At 40.9% G+C, this 26,765-nt stretch overlaps 1 protein-coding gene across 1 annotated transcript in view; it reads left to right on the forward strand.

Annotated features, from left to right (window-relative positions):
* Positions 1 to 26,765, forward strand: part of LOC126278624 (odorant receptor 43a-like) — an 88,005-nt gene that overhangs the window by 15,564 nt on the left and 45,676 nt on the right. The window contains exons 2-4 of the mRNA XM_049978884.1: positions 1,564 to 1,710; positions 9,943 to 10,424; positions 26,144 to 26,243. Of these exons, the coding sequence (XP_049834841.1) occupies positions 1,564 to 1,710; positions 9,943 to 10,424; positions 26,144 to 26,243 (729 nt within the window). The remainder of the gene's footprint in view (positions 1 to 1,563; positions 1,711 to 9,942; positions 10,425 to 26,143; positions 26,244 to 26,765) is intronic.

Here is a 26,765-nt window from a genome sequence, read left to right on the forward strand (position 1 = left end):
ATTCAATGGCTCTGAGCACTATGGGACTTAAGATCTGAGGTCATCAGTCCCCTAGAACTCAGAACTACTGCAACCGAACTAACCTAAGGACATCATATACATCCATGCCCGAGGCAGGATTCGAACCTGCGACCGTAGTCGGCGCGCGGTTCCAGACTGAAGCCCCTAGAACATCTCGGCCACACCGGCTGGTGCTTAATCTCTTCTCAGGTGTTTATTTACTGTAAAGCATTAGTGCTGTAAGTCTCATGTACTCCCATATTTTTCGTCTTGTATATTAATCGTTTATGTTGACGACTGTGGTTTCAAGTCCTCCGGCTTGTTTGTCATTGTATTAAGATCCGAACTAAGGATCGCCACTTGACAGGGTTAGTTTCCAGCAACTTGTTGATAAGAGTTGTTGCCTGACTGCAGAGTTTGCATCTGAGGATCAAGACGCTCTTATGTTTTCCGAATGTTTACACAGGTATCCAAGGATCCAAGTCTGCAGCAACAAGCGGAAATATTTGTTTAATAACTTCGTTTCGAATCATCTGTAGTCAGCTTCTATGGAACCATTCTCCGCTAATCCTTTCTTATGTCTAACTTCCGCTAGGTGTTTACTACTTTTCTGCTTGGATGCCACCTACAATTGCCACACAATGTCTAAAGTGACTTACTGACGGCCGACAGTTACGAACATCTGGTTTCCATGGCAGGCTTATGCCAGTGACACTGTTTACAAACTGGGTTATTTTGGGAATCAGCCTTAAGCAAAAACAATTAGTTTATTTTTTTTATATTTCCTCAGACATGTTTCGACACCATTGAGTCATCTTCTGTGGGTTAAAGTTTTATTTTCTGTAGAGTATAGCCGGCCATTGTGGCCGAGCAGTTCTAGGCGCTTCAGTCTGGAACCGCGCTTCCGCTACGGTCGCAGGTTCGAATCCTGCCTCGAGCATGGATGTGTGCGATGTCCTTAGGTTAGTTAGGTTTCAGTAGTTCTAAGTTCTAGGGTGCTGATGACCTCAGATGTTAAGCCCCATAGTGCTCAGAGCCATTTGAACCATTTTTTGTGAAGTATAATATCCCATTTGTAATAATTTAACTACCGTAGGCGTAAGAAATACAATATTTGCAATTTGCTTCGTTTTGTTTGGACACTGACCTTAAAATTACATCGCTAATTGAATTGTATTATTAAACATTGAGTTTAGTGATCGTTTACGTCATTTTTTTGACAGCATGCCATCTGCAAACTACTCATGGAGAAAAATTATTGCGTATTTGTGGAGAGCTGTTTCGAGGTTAGAGGTTATGTACGTTTCAGTACTTATATTTTCCGCCCTGTTTCGTGTCCTTGGTTGGTGTCTCAATCAGCTACTATTTATTGCATTGCTTTCACTCAGTTCTTCATGAACTTCCGCTCACTACTTGACCTCACCTGCACTTACTGTTTACCCCCAGGCTCGGCAAGAAATGATCGTGAAGTAGTTTAACCCTGTTGCTGTGTATCATAACCACAGGCGCTGTTGGTGTTTCTAGAGAAGCAGCGGTCCTTTTGCACGTGTCCTCTGCTCCTAGGCGGCGCTCTTCATGGCTCAGGGCGGCACGCTGCGTCACACGGTGGGGCTGCTGGCAGACGCCAGGCTTCACTTCAGCCGTGGAGACAACGAACTGACGCGGCGCCGGTACCTCAAGCTGTCAAACAACGTCCACTTTTACGGCCAGGTAAGTCTAAGAAACACAACGGGAGCCACAGCTAAAGCACAGCGTGGTTTTCTACTCGAAACGCGAGCCCTGTTTTCACTGCCACTTTCTTAAAATTGGAAGTGTTTACAAACAAGTACAGAATCGAATGATAAGTAACACTGAAAATAATAAAGCTGTTGTGGTAGAACTAGGGTCGTCCAATAAGTTATTCAACACATCATTTCCCAGGCCAATTTCGATTACAAATGCGAAATTTGTTGTGAGTGTTCGTGGAATATTACTGCTTCAGCCCCTATACTTTCATGAAGTTCCAATAGGTGGTGCTATATGCAGACTTATAAATGGCGTCTGTAGCGGAGGTGCGTTCCAAGTGGAGAGCTGTGGTTGAGTTCCTTTACGAGAAAAACCAGACCATCCCAGATGTTCATAGGCGCTTGAAGAATCTCTACGAAGACCTGGCAGTGAACGAAAGCACGTTGGGCGAGGTGTCTATCATGATCGCAACAAGGTCGCGCAAACCTGCCCGATGTCCCGCGTGGCGACCGGCATGCGATCACACTCATTCGAGTTGATCGATGGATCGCAGTGAAACACTTGTCACCTTAACCGGGCGTCTCTGTTGACCTCACACAAGTATGAGTACCCGGTAGGAGCTCACGAAACTTCTTTCGACTGTTCTTCCTTACCCGTCGTACAGCCCTATCTCGCATCTTCAGATTTCCTTTTGTTTGGCCCAATGAAGAGTGCACTCCGTGGGAACGTGGATAACGGGGAGGTTATAGATGCAGCAGGACGTTGACTCCGACGTCCATCAAATACAATATGACCACGCGACCCTCCCAGGAAGATGGTGTAAGGCTGTCACATTAAACGGAGATTATGTCGAAACATAGAGTTTTGTAGCCAAAAGTGAAGTAAATAATATGGTGTATTGGAGAGGGAGGTTTGATGTATGTTTATCGCGGGATGTGTTACAGAAGGGGGAGTACCAAGCAACGCAACAACTTCGGCCCCGAGAGTGTGTCACATCATCAAAAGAGAAATAATGGTAGTAAGTCGCATTTCACTTATGTCTGACACAGAATTTCGAAGAAGAATACCTAGAAGACTCACACCAACGACCGAAACGTAAGAGGTAGCCTAACTGAACATCTTGTAGAAACTCTCTAAAGGCACTATATCTTATGGAATCCATGCAGAACCGCTTTTCTGGGTATAGAAGCTATGTCGTAAGCCAGCATAACGAAAAATGTTGATATAGAAAAAAAACAAAAAAAACAAAAAACAGAATATCAAGCGCAATACCACGTCACAACGTTACAACGTTTATTCACGGAAGATACTGTTGCACTACTCATTTACCGTCTGATTTCTGTCCTCAGTTAGAGTCAAATGTGTGTCCGTCATTTATAACGGACTGTGATAAAATCTGATGCAGTAACGTGATGAGAAATGTGTCTTGATGACGAGAGAAGTGAGAGGGTAACACTCGGTCTCGGTACATATGCTGTCGCTCTATAAGAACACCAGAGGTTACTCGGAATTAGGGCTGGCGCTTGTCGCTGAAACAATTGGTTTTCGGTTATACCTTTTTTCCCACCAGTCTAACCTGACCGTTAAAACTTCTCAAAGTGATAGGTTTCTGAAATACCCGATTTTCTGTTTTTTTTTTAATTCTATTAATTTTTGAAATAAATGCAGAAATCGTACATAGATTGAAAGATTTCGAATCTCTCAGTTTCCAGATGAGTTGTTGTTGTGGTCTTCAGTCCAGAGACTGGTCTGATGCAGCTGTCCACACTACTCTATCGTGTGCAAGCCTCTTCATCCCCGAGTAACTACTGCAACCTACATCCTTCTGAATATGCTTCGTGTATTCATCTCTTGCTCTTCTTCTACCATTTTTACTCTCAACTTCTCCCCCTAGTACTAAATTGGTGATATCTTGATGCCTCAGAACGTGTCCTACCAACCGATTCTTTCTTCTAGCCACGAAGTGCCGGAAATTCCTCTTCTCCCTCATTCTATTCAGTAGGATTTGGGGTGGCCATAATTAAAAAGACGTTTTTCGTTGCGGCGGAATCTTCTCACGAAATTTCAATCACCAACTTCCTCCTCCGAATGCGAAAATATTTTGTTGAAGTCTAACTACATAGGAAGAAACAATCATGATAAGAAAATAAGGGAAATCAGAGCTCGCACGGAAAGATATGTCCATTTTTTCCTAGCGCTATTCGAGAGTGGAATAATAGAGAATTATTGTGAACGTGGTTCAATGAACCAGAGGCAGGCGCTTAAGTGTGATTTGCAGAGCAGCCATGTAGATGTAGATGTAGGAAGAGCAGAAGCAAGACCGAGATTCATAGGAAGAATCTTAATGCAGTGTAATTGATCCGCTACAAAATATTGGTTCGATCGGTTCTTCAGTATTGCTCATCAGTCTGGAACCATTATATGGCTGGAATTTGAAGAAAGAGAGAGAAGACCCAACACCGAGTGCTGCGTTTTGCAAGCACGATATCGTTCCGGTGCTGCTGAACAGAAGCCAGCGGCACAAGCTGAAAAAGAGGCGTTTTGCATAACGGAGAGATTTACTGCTGAAATTCTGAGAATGTACATTTGGAGAACGGCTGGGCAACATATTAAGAGTTGCATTAAATAAGTAGCTCAATACTTTTTTTTTACTGAAAGCAGGTTGGTTTTATTCAGGATTCCAATACACCATATTATTTCCAACTCTTTTTCTAGAATTGTCGCAGAGGTAACAACGATTCCCGTCAGATCACTAAAGTTAAGCTCTGTCTGGCTTGGTTAGCACTTGGATGGGTCACTGTCCAGGCCTGCCGAGTGCTATTGGCGAGAGGGGTGCGCTCAGCTAACCACATCCCCCCCCCCCCCCCATATCTGCATCCAGTGGCACCTGTGGGCTGAGGGTGGCACGGGTCGTCAGTCGGTACTGTTTGGCCTGAGTACTGTGTACTATTTTTGAAAAGTTGTATGACAGGGTTGAAGAGATTAGAAGAATAGTATACAATGTACATGTAACTTAACCTAAAAAAAATGGATAGAGGAACTAAATTAAGAAAAGAAGGTCGTTCGTAAAGATGTGAAAACAAAGAACTGAATACACTGTTTTAAATGGTGAATTAAACTGTTTCGTGACAGCCGATACAGTGGGTCCATTCCAAAACATTTTTCTGCACTACAATAGGGAACACACGTATACCAGCGGCAACAGTGTCCTTGATTGTCACCTAGCAGTAGCACAGGTCGGACGCCACCAAGCGCCAACTAGTTCTCCTAAGCGGGAAAGGTTGCCAGCCACTTTACTCAGCTGTTAATAGCACGCATGTTTAGGTGGAATCTCATTTTTCTGTGTGGAATTATAAAACGTAGGTAACTTTTGACGTCACTTGATAACTTCGTCAACGTTGTATGTTCAATGTCAAATGTCTTAAATGCCTTGTTGTTATATGATGGTGTGGTATAGGGGCTCTCATTTTTACACGTGTGTAATTTTTCAAGATTGTAATATATATATATATATATATATATATATATATATATATATATATATATATATATATATATATATATACTCCTGGAAATGGAAAAAAGAACACATTGACACCGGTGTGTCAGATCCACCATACTTGCTCCGGACACTGCGAGAGGGCTGTACAAGCAATGATCACACGCACGGCACAGCGGACACACCAGGAACCGCGGTGTAGGCCGTCGAATGGCGCTAGCTGCGCAGCATTTGTGCACCGCCGCCGTCAGTGTAAGCCAGTTTGCCGTGGCATACGGAGCTCCATCGCAGTCTTTAACACTGGTAGCATGCCGCGACAGCGTGCACGTGAACCGTATGTGCAGTTGACGGACTTTGAGCGAGGGCGTATAGTGGGCATGCGGGAGGCCGGGTGGACGTACCGCCGAATTGCTCAACACGTGGGGTGTGAGGTCTCCACAGTACATCGATGTTGTCGCGAGTGGTCGGCGGAAGGTGCACGTGCCCGTCGACCTGGGACCAGAACGCAGCGACGCACGGATGCACGCCAAGACCGTAGGATCCTACGCAGTGCCGTAGGGGACCGCACCGCCACTTCCCAGCAAATTAGGGACACTGTTGCTCCTGGGGTATCGGCGAGGACCATTCGCAACCGTCTCCATGAAGCTGGGCTATGGTCCCGCACACCGTTAGGCCGTCTTCCGCTCACGCCCCAACATCGTGCAGGCCGCCTCCAGTGGTGTCGCAACAGGCGTGAATGGAGGGACGAATGGAGACGTGTCGTCTTGAGCAATGAGAGTCGCTTCTGCCTTGGTGCCAATGATGGTCGTATGCGTGTTTGGCGCCGTGCAGGTGAGCGCCACAATCAGGACTGCATACGACCGAGGCACACAGGGCCAACACCCGGCATCATGGTGTGGGGAGCGATCTCCTACACTGGCCGTACACCTCTGGTGATCGTCGAGGGGACACTGAATAGTGCACGGTACATCCAAACCGTCATCGAACCCATCGTTCTACCATTCCTAGACCGGCAAGGGAACTTGCTGTTCCAACAGGACAATGCACGTCCGCATGTACCCCGTGCCACCCAACGTGCTCTAGAAGGTGTAAGTCAACTACCCTGGCCAGCAAGATCTCCGGATCTGTCCCCCATTGAGCATGTTTGGGACTGGATGAAGCGTCGTCTCACGCGGTCTGCACGTCCAGCACGAACGCTGGTCCAACTGAGGTGCCAGGTGGAAATGGCACGGCAAGCCGTTCCACAGGACTACATCCAGCATCTCTACGATCGTCTCCATGGGAGAATAGCAGCCTGCATTGCTGCGAAAAGTGGATATACACTGTACTAGTGCCGACATTGTGCATGCTCTGTAGCCTGTGTCTATGTGCCTGTGGTTCTGTCAGTGTGATCATGTGATGTATCTGACCCCAGGAATGTGTCAATAAAGTTTCTCCTTCCTGGGACAATGAATTCACGGTGTTCTTATTTCAACTTCCAGGAGTGTATATATTGATCACTAGGTAATCTGAAGATGGGCAGAGACCCAAACGCGCAATGAATAAAAAGAAGGGTCCAGAAACGTCCTGTGACAATTATATCGCTACCAACCAGCCCTTTTTAAGTTATTTTTATTCTTTTTATTACAGTGGTCAGATACCTCTACCACGACTTTGTCAGTCTACGAGAACATATTAGACATTGCGAGTATTAGTAAATTTTTCAGGAGCCATACCACTCCATGTTTCAGAAGTACTCGCTGACATACACTATAAGATAGTGTACAGGGTACAGACGTAGATGTTGATTATTATAACTGTGTTATAGGTAACATACATTCAACATGAAGTACGATCACGAAACTCGTCTTTCAATATTTCTGTTCTTATTTAAAACATATTTCTCTGATTATGAGATGAAGGTTCTGCGAATATATGTGAGACTGCTGGTTTTCCAATCTTACAGCGGATGGCATATTTCTTGTCAGTTTGCTACAGTAACTGACGGATAAACGTCGCGATGAATGGAACTTCCTATCGGATCCCAACTGCTCACCGGATTCCGAGGACAATGCTGCACCACTAAATAACCTGACCAAGTGTTAAACGATTGAGTCAAAGTTTCAATCTCTCAGAACACTTCTTCTGCTTTTTCAAAATATCCAGCTGTAGATAGACTGTCGCCCATGTGAGACAAGATACCAAGGGTCGGATCAACCCAGTGTACATTCCGCTGCATTGTGAAAGTCTCATTACGGTCATCAAGAGCGGTTTAAGTTGCCTGGTTTGTAAACACAAGGGAAAATCTTGAAAAATTTGTCAAGTTTCCAAATAGTGTTGCTCAATGAAGAAGAGTTATAAGCACACGTAATGCTTGCCACCTTTTAAAAAAATGGTTCAAATGGCTCTGAGCACTATGGGACTCAACAGCTGTGGTCATTAGTCCCCTAGAACTGAGAACTACTTAAACCTAACTACCTTTTACCCAAATGAATACAGACTCATTTACAGATATTTTCCTCCTATTACGAGTATACAATGACAAAGCAGAAGTCGACATATATGCAGATTTACCAAAGTCTTTATTGGCTAGTTCGGCCATATGATAGGTGCGAAATGCAATAATGTCTCTGTCAACGAAACTTTCAAGTCCACCAACATTTGGTACTCCAGAACCACCACGAACAATGGCTACAGTGAACCATCCGTTACCATGACCAAACGAATCATTAATATCTAAACTGAAATTAAGTCGGCAACCACAGAAAACAGAAGGTCCGTCCAGCAAGGGTTGAGCAGCGACAGACTTGACTGGTATACGATTCTTCTTGTCTCCAGATGTTGTAGCAAACTCGATGTTCTCTATAGTTTTGTAGACTGTCGCACCTATCGCACCGTCGTCGTTCTAAACAGACAGTCTACAACATCTGGAGACAAGAAGAATTGTATACCAGTCAAGTCTGTCGCTGCTCAACCCTTGCTGGACGGACCTTCTGTTTTCTGTGGTTGCCGACTTAATTTCAGTTTAGATATTAATGATTCGTTTAGTCATGGTAACGGATGGTTCACTGTAGCCATTGTTCGTGGTGGTTCTGGAGTACCAAATGTTGGTGGACTTGAAAGTTTCGTTGACAGAGACATTATTGCATTTCGCACCTGTCATATGGCCGAACTAGCCAATACAGACTTTGGTAAATCTGCATATATGTCGACTTCTGCTTTGTCTTTGTATACTCGTAATAGGAGGAAAATATCTGTAAGTGAGTCTGTATTCATTTGGGTAAAAGGTAAAGGAGTATGTGAATATGTAAAGTTTTTTGGTGACTGTACTGTATATTTTCATAAATAAATTGTTTATTTGCAAACTGATCTGTAGCGTAGCTGAGAACCGAGGCAGGATTCGAACCTGCGACCGTAGCAGTCGCACGGTTCCGGACTGCGCGCCTAGAACCGCGAGACCACCGCGGCCGGCTTGCCACCTTTTAACAGATCTTTAGGGAATAATTTGTTGTACGAATCAACGAATCACAGCTTTCAGTCTCACCTTTTTTTCGGAACTGAATTTTGTGTTGCAACAGAAATAAAGTATATTAATGGTGTGTGTTCAGCTTAGGAACACGTATCTTGAACTAAAAGCAAAGTAGAGAGTTTTTTTTTTCTGGAATTTATTTAAGCTATTGTATTTAAAGTGGACGTTTAAAAAGATGTTACCGTCATAAAACATGATTCAATTTTTTTTATTAATGATTATCAAAAATTTCAGTAATTAATTCATAGATTTGCTTTAAAAGCTATTTTTTCCAAATTTAAGTCATAAGAATAGTCTACTTTTTAGTAGAGTACGTTATTAGGTAGCATACAAAATTTAGACCCTGTGTCTTTAAATGTTTTTAACCGGTGTGTACCATAACATCACAAAAGTGAACATCCAGAAAATTCTAGTTAATGCTTGTTTGCGTATCTACCCTGCGTAACACTAATGCATCTTCTTTTTGGCATTGATCTCCCTCCCTTTTTTATACTACTTTTATTCTTGTTTCTTAGGAGGTTTACAACACAGATTTCTTTGCTTCGGATACTCTCCTACGATCAATGGCAATTAAAGTTCTTTGCATATTTAGTCCACCCAACAATTACATAACCATAAACTTCGAAACTCCGCTATCACTGAAACACAGCAGATCATCCAGATATCTTTTTTCAAAGTACTTAGTTCCACCAGAATAGTTTTCATTTCTTCTCCACTATACATTTGCTAAAATTCTCATTTGGATTTTGTGCCCCGCCATATAATTACTTCTCTGATAACATTGTATCACTAAGAGGTTAACGACTAAAAAGTTATAAAAAAGAAACAAGTGAGAACAAAACACTCTTTTTAACAGATGTTTCTTCGTGACATAGGAGTGTCGTCATATGTGCAGACACTTTTGAGTTCCTATAATCTTGCGGCTTTCTTCGGTACTATTTTCTTGAAGTAAACCCTTTCTTGTTCAGAAAACTATAGAGAATTTATTAAGACAAAAACTTGAATTTTTTTACGCTTATTCGGATACTGATCCCCTCGAAGCCCGGTCAGGCACTCTACAGAAGACGAGCGAGGGGTATGACTTGAACCAGGAGGAGTTGAACAGTTGAACAGCTAATAGTTGAGGTGTTCCATAGCACGCTCATGTACAGATTTTGCTCCTGAACTCTCCACGCAGAACTGCGATGACATAGTACCTTCGCTCGTGCAGATGGTGGCAGTGCCGGCGATGATCGGCTGGGTCGTGTGTCCGCTGCTGTCCCGCAGCGTCGCGAAGGCCGACCAGGGTCTGCAGGAGGCTCAGAGGCAGCTCCCGGCGCCGGTGTGGCTGCCGGTCGACGCCTACGCGTCGCCCACCTACGAGATCCTGTACGTCGCCCAGTCCTTCTGTGTCCTCGTCACAGCTGAGTCGTGCGTCAGTATAAACCTCTTCTTTGTCCACATGATGCTCATGGTTGCAGCTGAACTGGAAGTTCTGAATGACAACCTTTCTGCCTTGGAAAATATTAACTTGAAAACACGAAGAACAGAGAGAGAGGGACTTATTTCTAGATATAAAATAAATGGCAGAGGATTGGCATTACTTAACGGTGGGCAGTGTCTTGATGAACACGCGCTGACAGAGAACGCTGCACATGAGTGGCTTCATCGACAACTGGTGAAGAACGTGATACACCATCAGGCAATCATAAGGTTAGCATTGCAGAAATCATTCACAACAGAAGAACTTCTCACTGTGTTTTCACTTTAACTTCTCATTAGCCTTGTTTTTCTGAGCACCCAACCTACAGCAATAATTTGTTTTTTGCGTGAGGAGTGTCTGAGAATAACTAGCAGGCTACCATGCACGTCTATACCAGTTACAGGCACAGTAACCAGTTGTAGAGAACTTGTTATCACTTAACAAGCAATACACAAAGTTTTAAGCAGACGTCTTTCAAAAATTACCCCAGACCAGACTAAAAGTTGCAGAAATAATAGTAATTTCAATGAGAGTATATCAGTAGGATGTGCACTGGCAACCTTCACGTGATAATTGAGGCGAGCATGTACTACCAAATATGAAATGAAATATTTGGCTAAAGATTGTACCTTCCTTAAATTCTTACGAGTCCACCATGAAGCCGATGAAAGGCTGTTCTACAATAACTGATACCGTAGTGCATATTATCACAGCCAACATTAATTAATTGTATGAAAATATTCTCCAGTATGAAAGGAGTTACAATGAAGTGAATACCAAAAATAAGACTATTTCACAAAATTATACGGAATCGTCCCGTAAGAAATTTACTTATCTTGTTGCTAGTTCAAGATCTAGTTGTAGTTTCAGAAGAAATATAGTATATTTAAAGTTTTTGTTTAAATAAGAATTAGACTACCAAAAACTTTAAGTTACAAGTGATACTCTCGTCATCTGCACCGTTACCGTCGCTGGTGTCGCCACGAACCAAGTTCACACATCACGAAACTGTTCAAGTCCAACTGACTTCCCACCGACTCGCAACCGACAAGCTTTTAACAAACCCTATGCTTAAATTAATGTGTGGTACACAGTGACACATTTAGACAATTTACACTGATTATTTTGTCTCTGGTACAAGAATTTTACATAATTAGGCTTCTACAAGATAATAAATAATTCTGTATTAGCACAGTGTTTGCAACAGGCTTTCAAAGCTAGGAATTTACACACAGCAAAGTTTTACAAAGCAAAGAATTTTAGCCCTGAGGCCAGCTTCGTTAATATATATAGAATGAATTTCTTATGATTTAAATCATAATCATACCAGAGTATGACGATACGTTCGCAAATACAGTAAACTAAATACGTTTATCTACACACAGTTTTATTCGGACCAAACTGTCTTGTACTTCAAAAGTTCTCAGTCATACTACACAAATGTTTTGATAACTTAGTTACTCCATGAAATGAATTAGTGTGTCCTTAACCTTTATACAAAGTAGGTTCAGACAATTAACCACTCTAGTTGTAGATTTTTATTGGTTCAAAATCCAATAAAAACTTTTCCAATACTCGTTTGCAACATGGTGTAAAACTTTCTTCCTGAGATTTAAGATACAAAATATTTGCTAGTTTCTCCAATATACTTTCCAAAATAAATCAACTAGCTGTAATATTTGTTTTGAAGTGAAGTTTATTAAGAATAAGATCAGTCAGCCTGAAGAACTGCTTTTTTACGACATTAATATAGTACATAATTTATCGACTCTTTTTGTATGTGAAATGCTGAGGGGATACTCAAAGAGTGATTCTAACTCAGATGAAACGTTCGTCAGCAGAGGCCTAGTATTCTAATCCTTTAATGTGTGACATTGATATTTAGTTTAATTAGACCTAGGTATAACTTAGACTGCATCCACACCTACACGACTCTGTATGACAACTCCGGAATTCACACTTAAGGGCCTGGCAGAGGGATCTTTGAACCACTTTCACTATAATTCTCCACCATTCCACTCTCGGACAGCATGCGGAAAAAAAAAACGAACACACAAATTTTTTCGAGCGATTTCTGTTATTTTATTACTAAAATAATTTCTTCCTGTATAGGTGGATGTCAAAACAAATATTTTCGCGTTCAGTGGATCGACATTTCGTGAAAAGATCTCGCTGCAGCGAAAAAGCCTTTGTTTTAATCATTAGCACCCCAACTAGCCTATCATTTCCGAGATACTCTATCCTCTACTTCGCGGTGATATAAAACGAACACAAAATCTTTGAACTTTTTTTGGTATCCTTCGTCAATCCTATCTAGGATAATCCCACACCGCACAGCAATATGCAGCAAATAATTGTGTTTAAATGATATTAGCGAGTATGATCTTTATTTCAATGCCTTAATTATCTATGAAATTTTCGATATTTTTTTTTAAAAGTCCTTCTTATTCTTCTTCAAGCTTCGTAGCTAGGAGGTAGTGTCAGTCTTGTATCTTGAATGGTGAAATAATAATCTCATCTACTCATTTATGATTTTCCTTGGTAGCGGTGTGCATATTCCTGCATGCAAGTAAGATTAAAATTTATTGTTTATTTTTCTGGCCTTTTAAATTTTTTGGAAGTAGTGGATTTGCTAACGCAACGCTCATGAGCCATAAGCGCACTACTGTTTTTCTCATTTACAAAACTTGTAAGTTGAACCTGCAATCAACATTTTTAACGAAGTCCGTGGGTCGCTAAACTCGTTGCTTTCCAGCGACGACCTCGGGCTAGAAGCTATGTTGTAATGATAAGGAAAGTTAATTTAAACCATAAGGAAAATTAATTTAAGTCAGTTTAAGCCATAAGAAAAGATTTAGTGAAAATTACTAGTTTTATAATTACATACTATCTTTTCTTATCGATATTGTGCTGTATTCTTTTTCGACAACATTCCATTCTCATGGACGAAATTAAATTCCTCAACCACACAGAAGAAACCCCGATACATTACGAATGCTCTAGGAGAGGAAGGACAAGCGCAGTGTAGGCAGTCTCTTTGGCAGACCTGTTGCACCTTCTAAGTGTTCTACCAATAAAAAGCAATGTTTGGTTTTGCCTTCCCCATAACAATATCTATGTGATTGTTCAATTATATTGTAGTTACTAGGTATTAATTGAGCTGACAGCCGTCATATTTATTTCATTTAGAGTGTAATCGAAATTTAACGGTTTCCTTTTAGCACTCATATGGATGACTTCATATTTTTCGTTATTTTTTCCTGCCGCTCCACCCAGCAACTATGACATCTTTTTAACGGTTACACAATGTGACAGTGATGAGTTTTGTAAAAAATTCATTTATACATCACCCCTTACTACACATACATCTTACATTCATACAGATGATATACAAAAGCTCTAAATATTTCGTTATATTAAACTTGGTTGAGATAAATACGTTTCTTTGACTTCATTGTATACTTTCGGTACCAATGGCGTCCTTTCTCATGCTAGCACTTCATGAAACTTCATCGTAATCAAAATACAAAGTGAAAGTAATGACATGCACATACACATGCAATATTTTCCTTTAAGAGTTTAATTGATATGTCTTTTCAGTATTTGAAGAGCACATGTGCTGATCTATTCTCTAAAGATTCACTTTTAAGTAGCGGCAATAAATCTTCCACTTCGTGAAAGCAAATTTGCTGCCATTTTATTTCACATTCCTTTTAAACTTAAATACACTTGACTCCTGAGACCATAAGATATTTGCTAAAAACAGTATACTTCTTAATATATTTCATGCCAGTATGGTGATTCTCTTATTTAATAATTCAATATTTAATTATTTTTCTTAGTCAGTATTTAAACAATTCGTTCATTACAGCTCCCACTCCTGATAGGTACGATACTAACCAGACCCGAATGAAACCTTTCATACTGCTGCCACATAGCGCATGATATGATTCCATGTTCAGTTACTAAATAAGTTCACAAAGGTGGCTACGATAATGTTGTTTAATTTATTTCCTAGACTCTGATGCGGTAAACCAGCGGTACTGGTACAACAGCTTAAGTTTCTGCTACAGCAGTTGAAAGCAACTAAATAATAAAAATATTCCTTATATTACATAAATACTCGTATTTAAATTCTTAAAACTTCTTCATTGAATAGTAAATAACTAAACGAATAAGTAAGGTTATTTCGTTCAGGTTAATAGACAAAGTCCATATCACCAACAGTTGTTAACAATAAAAATCTTGCCATTACTGGTAATGCAGGACCCTTACGTAACGTAGTGTGCTTTACACGTTACTTAAACCCCATTAGAATACTTACGTAATAATAGAAAGCTTTAATTAGTCCGTAAGTAATAAGACGTATCCTAGCGTTCACTCATTTACTCCTAAGTACGCAGAAGTCTTTTCCCACATACGTAATCTCCTTCATAGTAAAACGAACAAGTAGTAAACGTAATTAATATAAGTGCTAGAGTTCTTGCCTCTTTTTATTAAACATTTAAAGTAGAATTGTCACATATTGTTCAATTGTTGTCTTCTCCTAGTAACATTGCTTTTATTAGTTAAATATGAGATCACCTCACAACTAACATTGCTTAATCACTTCTCCTTAAATATTTAACAGCAATTCTTCTCACTTAACAATGTATCACAACAAAAGATATAATTAAGAATAACTTACAACTTAAAAATGAACATCCCATACGTAGTGTTGTAGACTTTTGTACGAAAAATGCAACCTCCACACGAATCTGGCCAATAAACAAACTTCAGTTCCTTTGTGTCAAATATTTTAATACTTATTCTACTAGCTTCGAGCACCGCTTGTACAGCAGCTCTAGGGTAAGTGATTTTAACATCAAGTTCAGTGTTTGGTCTGGCGCCGTGTAACATAAATGTATCACGTGGGTCAGCCAGTTACAAAATACAGTGACCGACAGGTACGTCGTTCTTAATAATTTCCTGATCAGCTCCACTGTCACCCTGCTGTCACCGAACGCGTTGATAAGGCCAGCGACTTCTTTCCTTACCGCTGCAGACCTGTATCATTCTCACTACAACAGTTTTTAAAACAACACGCGGCTAATCTCCCACTTGTAACTGATTATGCCGCTCAGTAACATTTCTCTTTTCAACTACACAGCATTATTACTTGAGAGGGGAAGTAAAACAGGTGTATGAACAGCTGATATAGATGAATGCAGTGGTCTTTTTCAGGGGGATTGCTTGGAGATGCGCAACCCTAAACTTTTCTGTTCGGAAAATAACTACTTAACGATATTCGAGAATTTAAAAGATTGTCAACGACATATTTCGTATACGTAAATCAGTTTTAATTTAGTTTTGGCGTGTTTTTAATCACAATATGAACCATGCTAGCGCAGTCTTTGATGGTAAAAGCGACACGTTAAACGGCTTCAAACGTTTGGAAGCAGCAGATAATCATTTTCGACAACTGAATCTCTGGCAGCCAGTCATTGAGTTTTCTTGTTCTGCGAATGAGCCGACGCATCGGTCACGGCATACTTGGTTGCTCAATGTTTCCTTGTTTCCTTCTTTTTGATGAATGCGTGATTGCACGGTGTGTCCTGTTCTTCGTTGCAACTTACCTTAGAGATTAAGATGAGATGAGCAGCAAGTTAGCAAACCGTTTTACTAGTTCCCCTGCAGCTCAAAAACTAAAAATTGCCAATAATTCTTGTGCGAGTGAGACGTCAGGAATTTCGAAGTTTTCGTTGGCAGTAAAAGTGAAAACGTAAATCTGAACACTGGACACACCTGTGCAGATACAGTGAACAAACATGTATACGACAGCAAGACGAATGATCATTTAGAATGCTGGACCCTGGCTGAAGTAATCACATTTCGTGTCAAAAACTTTTCGTTAATCATTTCAAACAAAAAGATTTGGTTGCAAAATTTGTAAAAAAATAGGAAAATTTGGGCGTAGAAGGTAATAAAGAATCCGTATCGTCTTCTGACCATTCAAAAAAAGAAGAGACTGTTCCTTTGCGGAAATTTGTAATCTAAATATGTAATCCGCTGTACTGAAAACTTCTGATGTGAAAGTACTCCAACCTCTCTCTCTCTCTCTTTTCTTTTGGGTAGGAAAGAGCACTGGATGAAACGTTAAATTGCATTTAGATTTATTGCATGATTATTTTTGGAAATGTTTATTTGACCATGTTAATCAGTGATATCCTCATATTTCTATTTGTTTGCATATATCACGAGCGTCAGTGTCACGTCGCCGTAATAGTAGACAGTAGCTTAGCAAACTTTAACTGCAGGTATTGTTTCAGTTCTTGAGACTATCAGACCAGGCAGCTTTAGGCAGTTTTAAATTTTTACTATTTATTAGATTCATTTAATAACGAAACATGCAAATATGCCATCGGACGACGTAGAGCTCATTGGCGAAAATATGTACATGCAGCCAATAACAATGTCATCTGTCACCTGAAAGGTAGGAGCATACATAGAGGGAAGAGCTGGGAGCTCCATACTTATGTGCATGAAGGACATATTGTGGAAACACACTGCCGAGTATTAAGATGCAAGACCACGAAGGCAGGATGCAACAAACATTAAATTGGGATGATGTTAGATGACCCATGGATTGTCAACCGTGGAGAGTGAAATTAGACGTCAGGACGACAGTAGATGTATTTAATTAACTTCTGTATTCTGGCCCTCAGCTGTAGCACATCGGGACCAGCTTGGTGGAAGCGGCCAGTTGCCTCTCCAGCACTGCCGACAGCGCAAAGACTGGGGCCAAGCGCGGCCTCAGCGACGTCTTCGGCTGCAACCGTGACAATACCGCGGGGATGGCGACGCCCTCTATCCAGGCTCTCTGCCCCGGCGGCGGCTCTCTCGTGACTCGGGGCAGGCTGCCCTGCCCTGTAGTCGAACAACGGACTCCACATTGCATTCCAAGATGTCGCTTCAGGAGTCACAGGCTCGTGGTTAGGCTGTAATACTGAGATGAGAATGGATCAATACTTACACACTCCAGACTATGTTCATGTAGGGCGTAAGGCACGTATTCTAAACAATCCCGTGGTGACAAGTGAGAAAAGGTTTCCGTTCTTCCGCTAGCGTATTGCAGTGTCGGCTGTTGCCATACTGCACCACCGCCTGTCCGCCGTGTTTTGCTGCACAGTACATAACACTCCTGCCTGCCTGCGGCTGGCTTTGTTGCAACTCACTCCCGCTCTGGCGTACTTCTGGACCGAATTCAGTCGATACGCTACAGTTGCAACGTTGGGTACGCAAATGAATTGCGCTTCATAACAACCTTACAAAACAGAAAGGAGCAGCGTAATTTACATTCTGAATAAAAGGAAAGAGTACAAAGCCTGTTTCTCATTCAGAAATCGCATTCGAATGTTGGCTTTTTGTGAGAAGATCGTATTGCGCCTCATCTGAGAGGGAGTAACATCCGTCACTGTGTTGGGTAGACCTGTAGACCAATTACAGGTTCAGTCATTCCGTGAGCTCAGAAGCATCCGCAGTGCCTTGAGTCTGCTCTAACTCTGATGGCAGTGCAGAGAATTTCAGCGAATGTCGCTTCCCAAGTTAGAAAAGACTAATCTCACAAATCGTCAGGAAATCGAAAGAAGCAGCAACGTGGACTGTCGGGACTGACGTTTATTCTTCCGTGACATTGTTGCTCGCATTGATGGAGATCTCACGACCGTCGTGCGAATATGCAGTCGGTGGGTACAGCAGGGCCATACTCAAGAATCACACAGGATCTCAACGGTCATGCAAAGGGTGGGCTAAATCGCTTCATAACATGGACAGAATAAAAATAGCAAAAGGTGCACTTTCCGACTTCAGTGATGCGAAATGTGTGCAGACTACACTCGTGCATACTTGACCAACGCCAGTCACAAGTCGATAAGATACGTGCCATGGCAGCTGATGGTAAACAGTGACTCGAACAACGATACATTCTTCGATTATCCATTGTATGGCTGTTTCATATATGACTGCGATCCTACCGAGTCTTCAGGAAAAATAAGATGGGTAGCACTCTAAAAGGTATTTATACAGTATAATGACGCATGTCCACATAAAACTAAGCTGCTACCGATATTATCCGAAATCATTGGCTACGCTCTAAGTATTTCACTTTTATAAAAGGCTCTCCTACCGTCTCAGTAGTATAGTTAATGAGTTCAAATGTAGTTAGGACCTCAGATTTGGGGATTTTCGTGTAATAATAATTTTGATGTACGGATATGCCATAACCGAAGCTGCTTCGTTGCCGATTGGTCGGCTGTATGAAGATGTCCATGAAGCTAGGACTAAGTAGATCTGCCGTTAGCGACAAGATTTTATGCGTAAATATTCCCGTGGTATAACGATGCATGACGTATTTCATCGGCTTTGGCATTCTCAGATCCCCGCATCTCGACATTCCAGAAAATGACAATTGAAGAAGATAAAAATATGACACCTGCAGGTTCAAACCCGGGTCCGGCCATAGAGGTTTAGGTTTTACGTGAGTTCTCTGAATCACTCCATGCAAATGCCGGGATGGTTCCTTTGAAAGGTCACGACCGATTTCCTTCCCCATCCTTGACACCATCCCGAGATCCGCTCCGTCTCTAATGACCTCGATGTCGACGGGCCGTTAAACCCAATGTCTCTTCCTTCTTTCAAACCTACAGAAAATGATCTGCTCTGCGAAATATCTCCCAGCAGACAAGCCGACAGCTCCTCTTCTGATGGTGACAGTGACGCAAGTGACGAACGTGACTACGATTTCAATTGAAAAACGTAAAATTTCAAATAAAACATTTCAATAGGGCATTGTCGACTTCTAATTCGTTATCAGTGACCTCAGAAAACTTTATATTCGAAGAGTTACTCGAAATCTTTAAATATTTGATTTTCGATCCGGCAGATTTTATTTGCCATTTTGAATTTTGTAATTCCAACATCGAATTCGCAATAAGCGACTTCAAAAATCTACAAAGAACACAGTTGCATAGAATTTTATACCACTTTCTCTATTATGTATAGGTTTCGAAACGAGTTGGGCCACTGTAACACGCGAGTAGAGGGCAAACATACCGTCCGCTCAGCTGAACAGAATCTGACAGACACGCCTTGAATCGTGAAACGGGTTTCTTTGCAGCAACAAGGCAAGTATCCACACGGGCAATGCGAACGGTTTCTGGAGGACCACATAGTGTCAGCAACCATTATTTCACGCGTCGACGGGGGTGTGGCTACCCACAATACTGGACACAGATGTGACAACACTGTATCTTCACAGAACAGCCCTAGTTCTGCCTACAGCACCACCATTGACCCATCTGCTGTTGAGGCTCTGAGTGCAAACTTGCATTCGTTATTGTCATAATGTCCTACTACCTAACCACTTTTTGGAAACCAGGTAGACAACATAATCACCTATATTTTGCATGGTAATTTCTGTAATTAAGGCCCGTGGCTGTGCCCTGCCTTCAATTTCTCCGTGATGTTATCTGTCAACATGGTAACACTATACCCCTTGTGGTACATATACAGATGCATATACTGGTACACGTTTGTCGACGGTGTAGGATAAACGATCCAGCAGAGAATATAAACTTTCATATGGACATACATACAATCTTTTAAAAGGGAAGTACAGAAACAAATGAGATTGCTGTGCATAACAATAAGAAGATAAACAAAAATCTGACATGGACAAAAAACTGACAACAAATGTTACATTAAAACGACCTAAAAAGTATAATCTAGCATCATTTCGAAAAACTGCTCACACAATCACACAATAAATAAAATGTCGGATAACGGACAAAACTATGAAAAAGGAGTAGAAACACTGCCACTCATTGCTTATTATAATAACACCATGTAACATACACACAGCCATATTTTATACAGAACTTACAGCTGATATAGCCCCAATTTTAACCATAACATACAGTATATCCTTTGAATTAAAGACTATGCCCAGTGACTGAGCCATGCTACCTCTATAGCCGAATATAATTGCGAAAGTATTGTCAGTGCAGGATTTCGTGTACGAAATCACCTCTCAGTTATGTCCTGTTCAATGGGATTAATGTCGGACGATCTGACTCGCTCGAATTGTCCAGAACGTTCTTCAAACCAGAAATTGTGGCTTATTGATATGGCTCATAGTCCTCTATAAAAATTCCATCTTTGTTTGGGACCATGATGTTCACTAATGGCTGCAAATGGTCTTCAAGTAGCCGAACATCCAGAGGACCCAGTACATCCATGTAAACATAGCCCACACAATTATGGAGCCAACACGAACTTGCACAGTGCCTTGTTGACAACTTGGGTCCACGGCTTCGTAAGGTTTGGCAACACTCGAACCTACCATCACCTCTTACCGACTGAAATGGGGACTCATCTGGCCAGGCTTCGGTTTTCCAGTCGTCACCAGATATTGTGACGAGGCGCTGCAGGTGGTGTAGTGCTGTTACGAAAGACACTCGCGTCGGTCGTCTGCTGCCGCAGTCCACTAACGCCAAATTTCGCCGCACTGTCCTAAAGGATAAGTTCATCGTACGTCTCACATTGATTTTTGCGATTATTTTCACGCATTGTTGCTTGTTTGTTAGCTTTGACATCTCTACGCAAGTGACAGCTCCGCCAGTGGACCGCTCTTTTATACCTTGTGTAAGCGATACTGCTGCCATCTGTACATGTGTTATCACTATCCCATGATTTTTGTCACCTCAGTGTAATGTCAGCATGGCATGTGGGACACAGTTATAATTGACCTGGACATATAGCAACAACTTTTTTGAAGTTCAGAAGATGACGGTCTTAACTGTTGAAACCGGTCGTCAGGAATAAATAGTGTTGAACTTGGCTATTAAACTTTCTTCATAAAAGATAATCCAGTCCCCCTACGCAGAGCAACATCAACACCTCACAAATCCCAGGAGCTGATGTATAAAGGGTGGAATGTCAGGTATGCAACCGTGTGTATATGTAAGGGACAAGTTGGGGGGGGGGGGGGGGGGGGGGGCGAGCGTTTGGTACTGGAAGAAGCTTCAAATACGATATAAAGAATGCATATTGAACTGAAAAATATGAGACCAGAACAACATATGACGTCATAAAAATGAACAACCTTAATCAAAACGTGCTCACCATTAGTCTACAGAATAACTACGTCTTTCTAAAAGCATTTGCACTAATAAAGAAGTAATAAAGAAGCAAATAAATATAACTTGTAGCTCATAAATCTGGTTAGCGAGCACAGTAGTAACAAACTGAATTATCTGTAGTCCGCAAAGCCTAGGTACCATGCTATATAAATTTACTGTCGCAAGGACCTTGTTCTATTGACCAGACACTAATAGAAATCTGTATACTCACTGAAACTTATACCAAATGCCGAAATACTCAGTAAAGTACACAGACACACACACTTTGTTATTGGTGAATCCAAAATAATTGTTTCTCCTCCTCTCCCTTTCCATTGCGCCTTTTCGTTTTCGATCCAAATCCAGCTCTCTCTCTATCTTTCTCACACACACACACACACACAAAATAAAGCTCACATCTATGAGCAACAATAGGAAATTTAGCAGTGTATTTATACTACAACACAGGAAGGACTCCAGAGACTCTTATAATAATAATCAACATCATTATTAACTAAGTAGCGGAAAATAAACTTTCGCATTTTTATTGGTGACGCGTGAAGTACGAAAGTTTCGAAGTGTGGGAAAATATCTCTATCTGCAAACGGTTCTATCTCAGCACAGATACAAAGAAAAGATTGCATAATGTCTTACATGCGTGTTGAATTAACAAAGTTTAAAAGCCCGATGAAAAGGTGCACCAGTTGGCCAGTGCCAAAGATAACTGTCTAAAATTGTCCAAAATGAAGTTTTCATGTCTTCACAGTATGTTTTTGAGCTAAATTATCTGTTATTGGACATTGGAGATGCTCCAAAAATGAAGGAAGACAAAAGGTTTTACAGAACTTAAATAGTTAGTAGCAGAAGTGGCTCCAATATAAAAAAAGCTTAAGGATCATTATAATGAGGTGATAACAGACACGCAATACGTTTCTTTACTAGAATTTAGTGTCTTTCTGTAAAGATGTCATTTGTCATAAGAGAGTTTATTGTGTTTGGTGTAATCTGGAGAAATAAAGACTGGTCTTGCTGAAGAATCCATTTACTCTTGCGGCTTATATTGTGGTGCTTTAGTGGTAATTTGAGAACAGAAGCACTAGATTTCAGAATCCCACGTTCTGCAGCTGTAGGCTCTGCTTGATTAAACATAACGATAATGCGTTGAAATATAAAGGTTAAGTTATTTTTCTGAGTGCGAACTCACGTTTAAGAGAAATTAGTGCCACCGTCAGTGTCTGCAGGCTGTTGCCTCGGGATGTAGCGGCGGCGGAGAAACCGGCGCGAGAAACAGCGTTCAGGGCTGCAAAGAAGTTCACATCCGCTCGGAATGTCGGCAGGGTCTCGTGTGAGACGTACCCTGAGGTCCTGCCTGCGGCTATCAACGTGCAGTCATATTCAGGTTGTGGCGTATGTCGGCACAAATGACGCCTGTTGCTTGGATTCTGAAGCCATCCTCAGTTCTTACAGATGGGTAGTGGAGGTGATGAGTACTACGGGCTTCGCCCGCAGAGCCAAAGCAAAGCTTACAGTTTGCAGTATTTCAGGTTGCAAAACAGTCAGGCTTGCAAAGTTATTTGTTTCAATAACGCGTTTCACCCGTTTGGTGAATAATGAGATAGTGTAAAAATAACTGGATATGATGATGCCCCAAAAAAGATGTAACATGTTATTGAAACAAATAAATTTGACCCTAGACTGTTTTAGAACCGGAAACAATTCCAAATAGTTGCTGCACCAGCTGGAATCTTATAAATTCTAATGTTCAATATTATACCAAGAACTGATCGGGATTCTATGGTTTGGAGCCGTGTGGAGGGTCTCAACCAGAGGCTCCGTCTATTCTGTGAAGGTGTTGCTGTAGATTTTTTGATCTGCTTTATGAGACGGGAGAATAGACGGAGCGCAGTACACAGAAGAAGCTACCACTCGGGAAGCAGAATACTTGCGGAGTGCACGTAGAGTTTCTTTTGTTTTTAAAGTCTAGGCTATAGGCTGACGTCCTCTGATGAACGCTCGCCTGTCGGCACGCAGAGAGCGAAATCAGATTGGGTACAAAGTAAAGACAATTCGAATGTCAAATTTTAACATTAAGTTACCGAAGCATTCGTAACAAATTCACAGAATTTACCACCTTCCACGAGGGCTGTCATCCTCAATCTGTGCCCTGAACAGAGAGTTGTATGAAACCCGAAGTGGAAAGCGCCGAAATATATCAAGTGTATTGGAAAGAGAGTTTATATGCCACAAGAGGTGGAGTGTTCATTGCACTCGACGAAAATATTGCGTGTATCGGATCTGATTGTGACGTTATCTGGACGCGAGAAACCAGCTTAAGAGAATCCAAGTTAACCGTTGTTAACAACTGTACAATCATTCAAAGCAAGTCTACGCTCAGCAGCACTGAAGTACCCCTATCATGTAATGTTAGTTGGAGGCGACTTTATCCTATCGAGTATAGGCTGGGATGTCTATGCAATCATTGCAGGTAGTATGGAGAGGCAGTCTTGTGAAAGAGTTATAAGCACATTTTCCGAAAACTGTCTTGAGCAGTTCTTCGACAATCTATACGCAGTTGAAATATTTTACACCTTGTAGCTAGATACAGCCCTCTTATCGACAGTGTCAACCCAAAGACAGAGATTAGCGATTATGATTTCATCACAGTGACGATGGATAGTAAGATAAAGAACACGTCAACAAGATGAAAAGCATTTTTATACTGGGAAGAGCAGATTAGAAGTTGTTTTGAAACTGAAGAAGCATCATTTATAATTTCTTTATATCCGGATCCACAGTCTCAACGTATTATCTAAATGATGTAATCATTTTAACTGCCGTAGGCTGTCAGTTTTATTCATTTACATCATCTAGACAATACGTTAAGGCTGTGGACCCGATTTATTGGGAGAGTTTCAGGAAAGTGTAGCTCATCTACAAAGGAGACTGCATATAGAACACTTGTGTGACCCATTCTTCAGCCCTGATGCAGTATTTTGGATTTCCAGCAAACCGTAATGAAGGAAGACGGATGCGTGCTGCCAGATTTGTTTCCGTTAGGTTCGATCAACACGTGAATGTGGCACGAACTCAAGGGGGAATCACTGGAGAGAAGACGACGTTCTTTCTGCGAAATGTTACTGAGAAAATGTATGTATGTATGTAGATGAAGCTGATTGAAGGAAGGTTTTGAGTGATTCGCAGTTATTTCCCAAACGGCTCGTTTACAGAATCATATTTACCGGAATTTTTCGGCTTCTTTTATCCTATACATTAGCCTGTTTCGGTTTTGCTACTAAATTATGCACCTAAGCTTACCTCTGATGCCCCTCTCAGCTTGTTGCCCTTACCGGCCGTTAATGTCGCTTCAGTTCGGCTTCGGCTCTGGTAACATTGGTGGGTTTTTGCGCTCTGGTTAGCATCACGGGCAATTTAGATTTGGTCGGTGGATTCGTTGGTGAGACCTTAGTGAATGATTTTACGCATGTCAGTCGCGCGAGTTTACTTGTAGATGACTCACCAGTCGATGATTAGAAAGGTTTGATTATATTGTTAATCAGGCAGTTCATTTAAGAGTAATGGTATACAGCATGGTGAAGTCTAGTTATAGTGGACAAAAAATAACAGTAAGAGTAATTATTATGAGTTGGGAACTTGGTGTAAGAAAACAGAGAGAATGACAGAGATTTACAGACGAGAAGCAACAAGACTATGGCGGTGGGAATGTTATACACTCAAAATAGAACATTCGAAATAGTTTTTTAGAAGTAACGAAGACATTTACTTTCTCTGTTTCTTTTTATTTCAACGGTCCTTCTGAAAGCAAACGAATTTAAGAATAGCATTAACTTAAATCGCAATAAAAGAGCACACAAATCACGAATAGTTAAAACAAAGAATAATTTCTCGCTACTGTATTTTGCTTAACGCTGCATATTTGCTTAATCTTCCGCACATTCTCCTACATGTTGAGGTGGTGCAGAGGTTGTCATAATGGACTGATTTTCGTGATAGTCAGGTTTCAAATCCCTGTGTGTTAATCTCGGATTTGGAGTTTCTGAATCACTTGAAGAAATTTCTTCAACCATCTCGAACACAGCTAGTCCGTTCCTAGCGGCATCGATGTCCACGAGATGCTACTCTCCAACACATCAGTATCTCTGGTACTTCTGCAATCTGGAGTTCACATCGTACACATTTCTGGTGGTCATACACTATGCAAATTTCTGTAATTACAATTATTTGTGTACTATCATGTACTTAACGTTTCGTACTAAGTTCATTCCACACGCGTGTGGCCACGTCCTAATTTTTCGAAACGTTTTTTGTTTGTTTACAAGAATGTGATTTTCAGATTAAATAGAAAAGAAAATTGATGATAGGTGTCAGTAAATGTACAAAAATGAGAATATTAAACGGAATGGTTGTTTGTCAGTAAGGTATTACAAAAAATAATACATCGATATAAAAACTGTGGATAAAACTAGAAAAGGCGTAGCTGATACCTTTGAAAGGTAATAAAAACTGTGAAAGACTTTCATATTGTGTTGATATTAGACTGAAACTCACGTAAGTTCAAAACAATAAGATTCCAGCATAGAAAGGACACACACTGGAAAATTTGGCTACTTATTGGAGGTTCCCAAAATTATACCAGTCATTAAAAATCGCCAAAAACTTGTTTTCTTTATAATTTTATGTATTGCAGATATAATATGTAACAAAATTACACATTCTGTCTAATACTTCAAATATAAGAAAGCTGTAATACTAATTTGTTGCTCATTTTGTTATAGATCTGTGGCCCTTTTGCAGTCAGCAATGAATGTGTCTATATTCATTCTCTTATTCATCAACATGGCAAACCTGTGCTCCAGTTTGTTCGTCGCTGCCGTGGTAAGTAGATTATTTTTCGATTTTACTTATAAAAAGTAAACGTGACATATTTTTCGTTAAAAGATGGATGAATCGAAAACAAGACTCCCTGTAAATTAGACAATACGTTTTTGCCCAAATTTTTGTAGCCGAAATGAGAGGGGAGATGGACAGATGGGGCATTAAACTGACCAGCGTGAGATCTAGTTTTGGAAAAAAATTAACTGCTGGAAAGTAAGCAGGATAACGAAGAAAAAATTAATTAGCATTTTGAGGGAAAATGGAAATATATCGTGCACAGCTGCTGCTAACTATGTATCGATGTTTCAAGTTCATCTCTTCAGAGCCGAGATATTTTGCATAAAAAGCTGTGCCGGTGTAGTATTTTATTTTAAGATGGGTGCCTTCAAATCAAGTACTAAGTATTAGTCACTTCATTACAGTAGGCATTAGGAAGACAAATGAGATATCAAAAAGTTTATCTCTTAAGGCCTAATTATTTTGCCCAGAACTGTGATATTTAACTGTAAAAATGGTTTCCCT

This window comes from Schistocerca gregaria, chromosome 1, assembly GCF_023897955.1.
Source record: "Schistocerca gregaria isolate iqSchGreg1 chromosome 1, iqSchGreg1.2, whole genome shotgun sequence".
Taxonomy (NCBI): domain Eukaryota; kingdom Metazoa; phylum Arthropoda; class Insecta; order Orthoptera; family Acrididae; genus Schistocerca; species Schistocerca gregaria.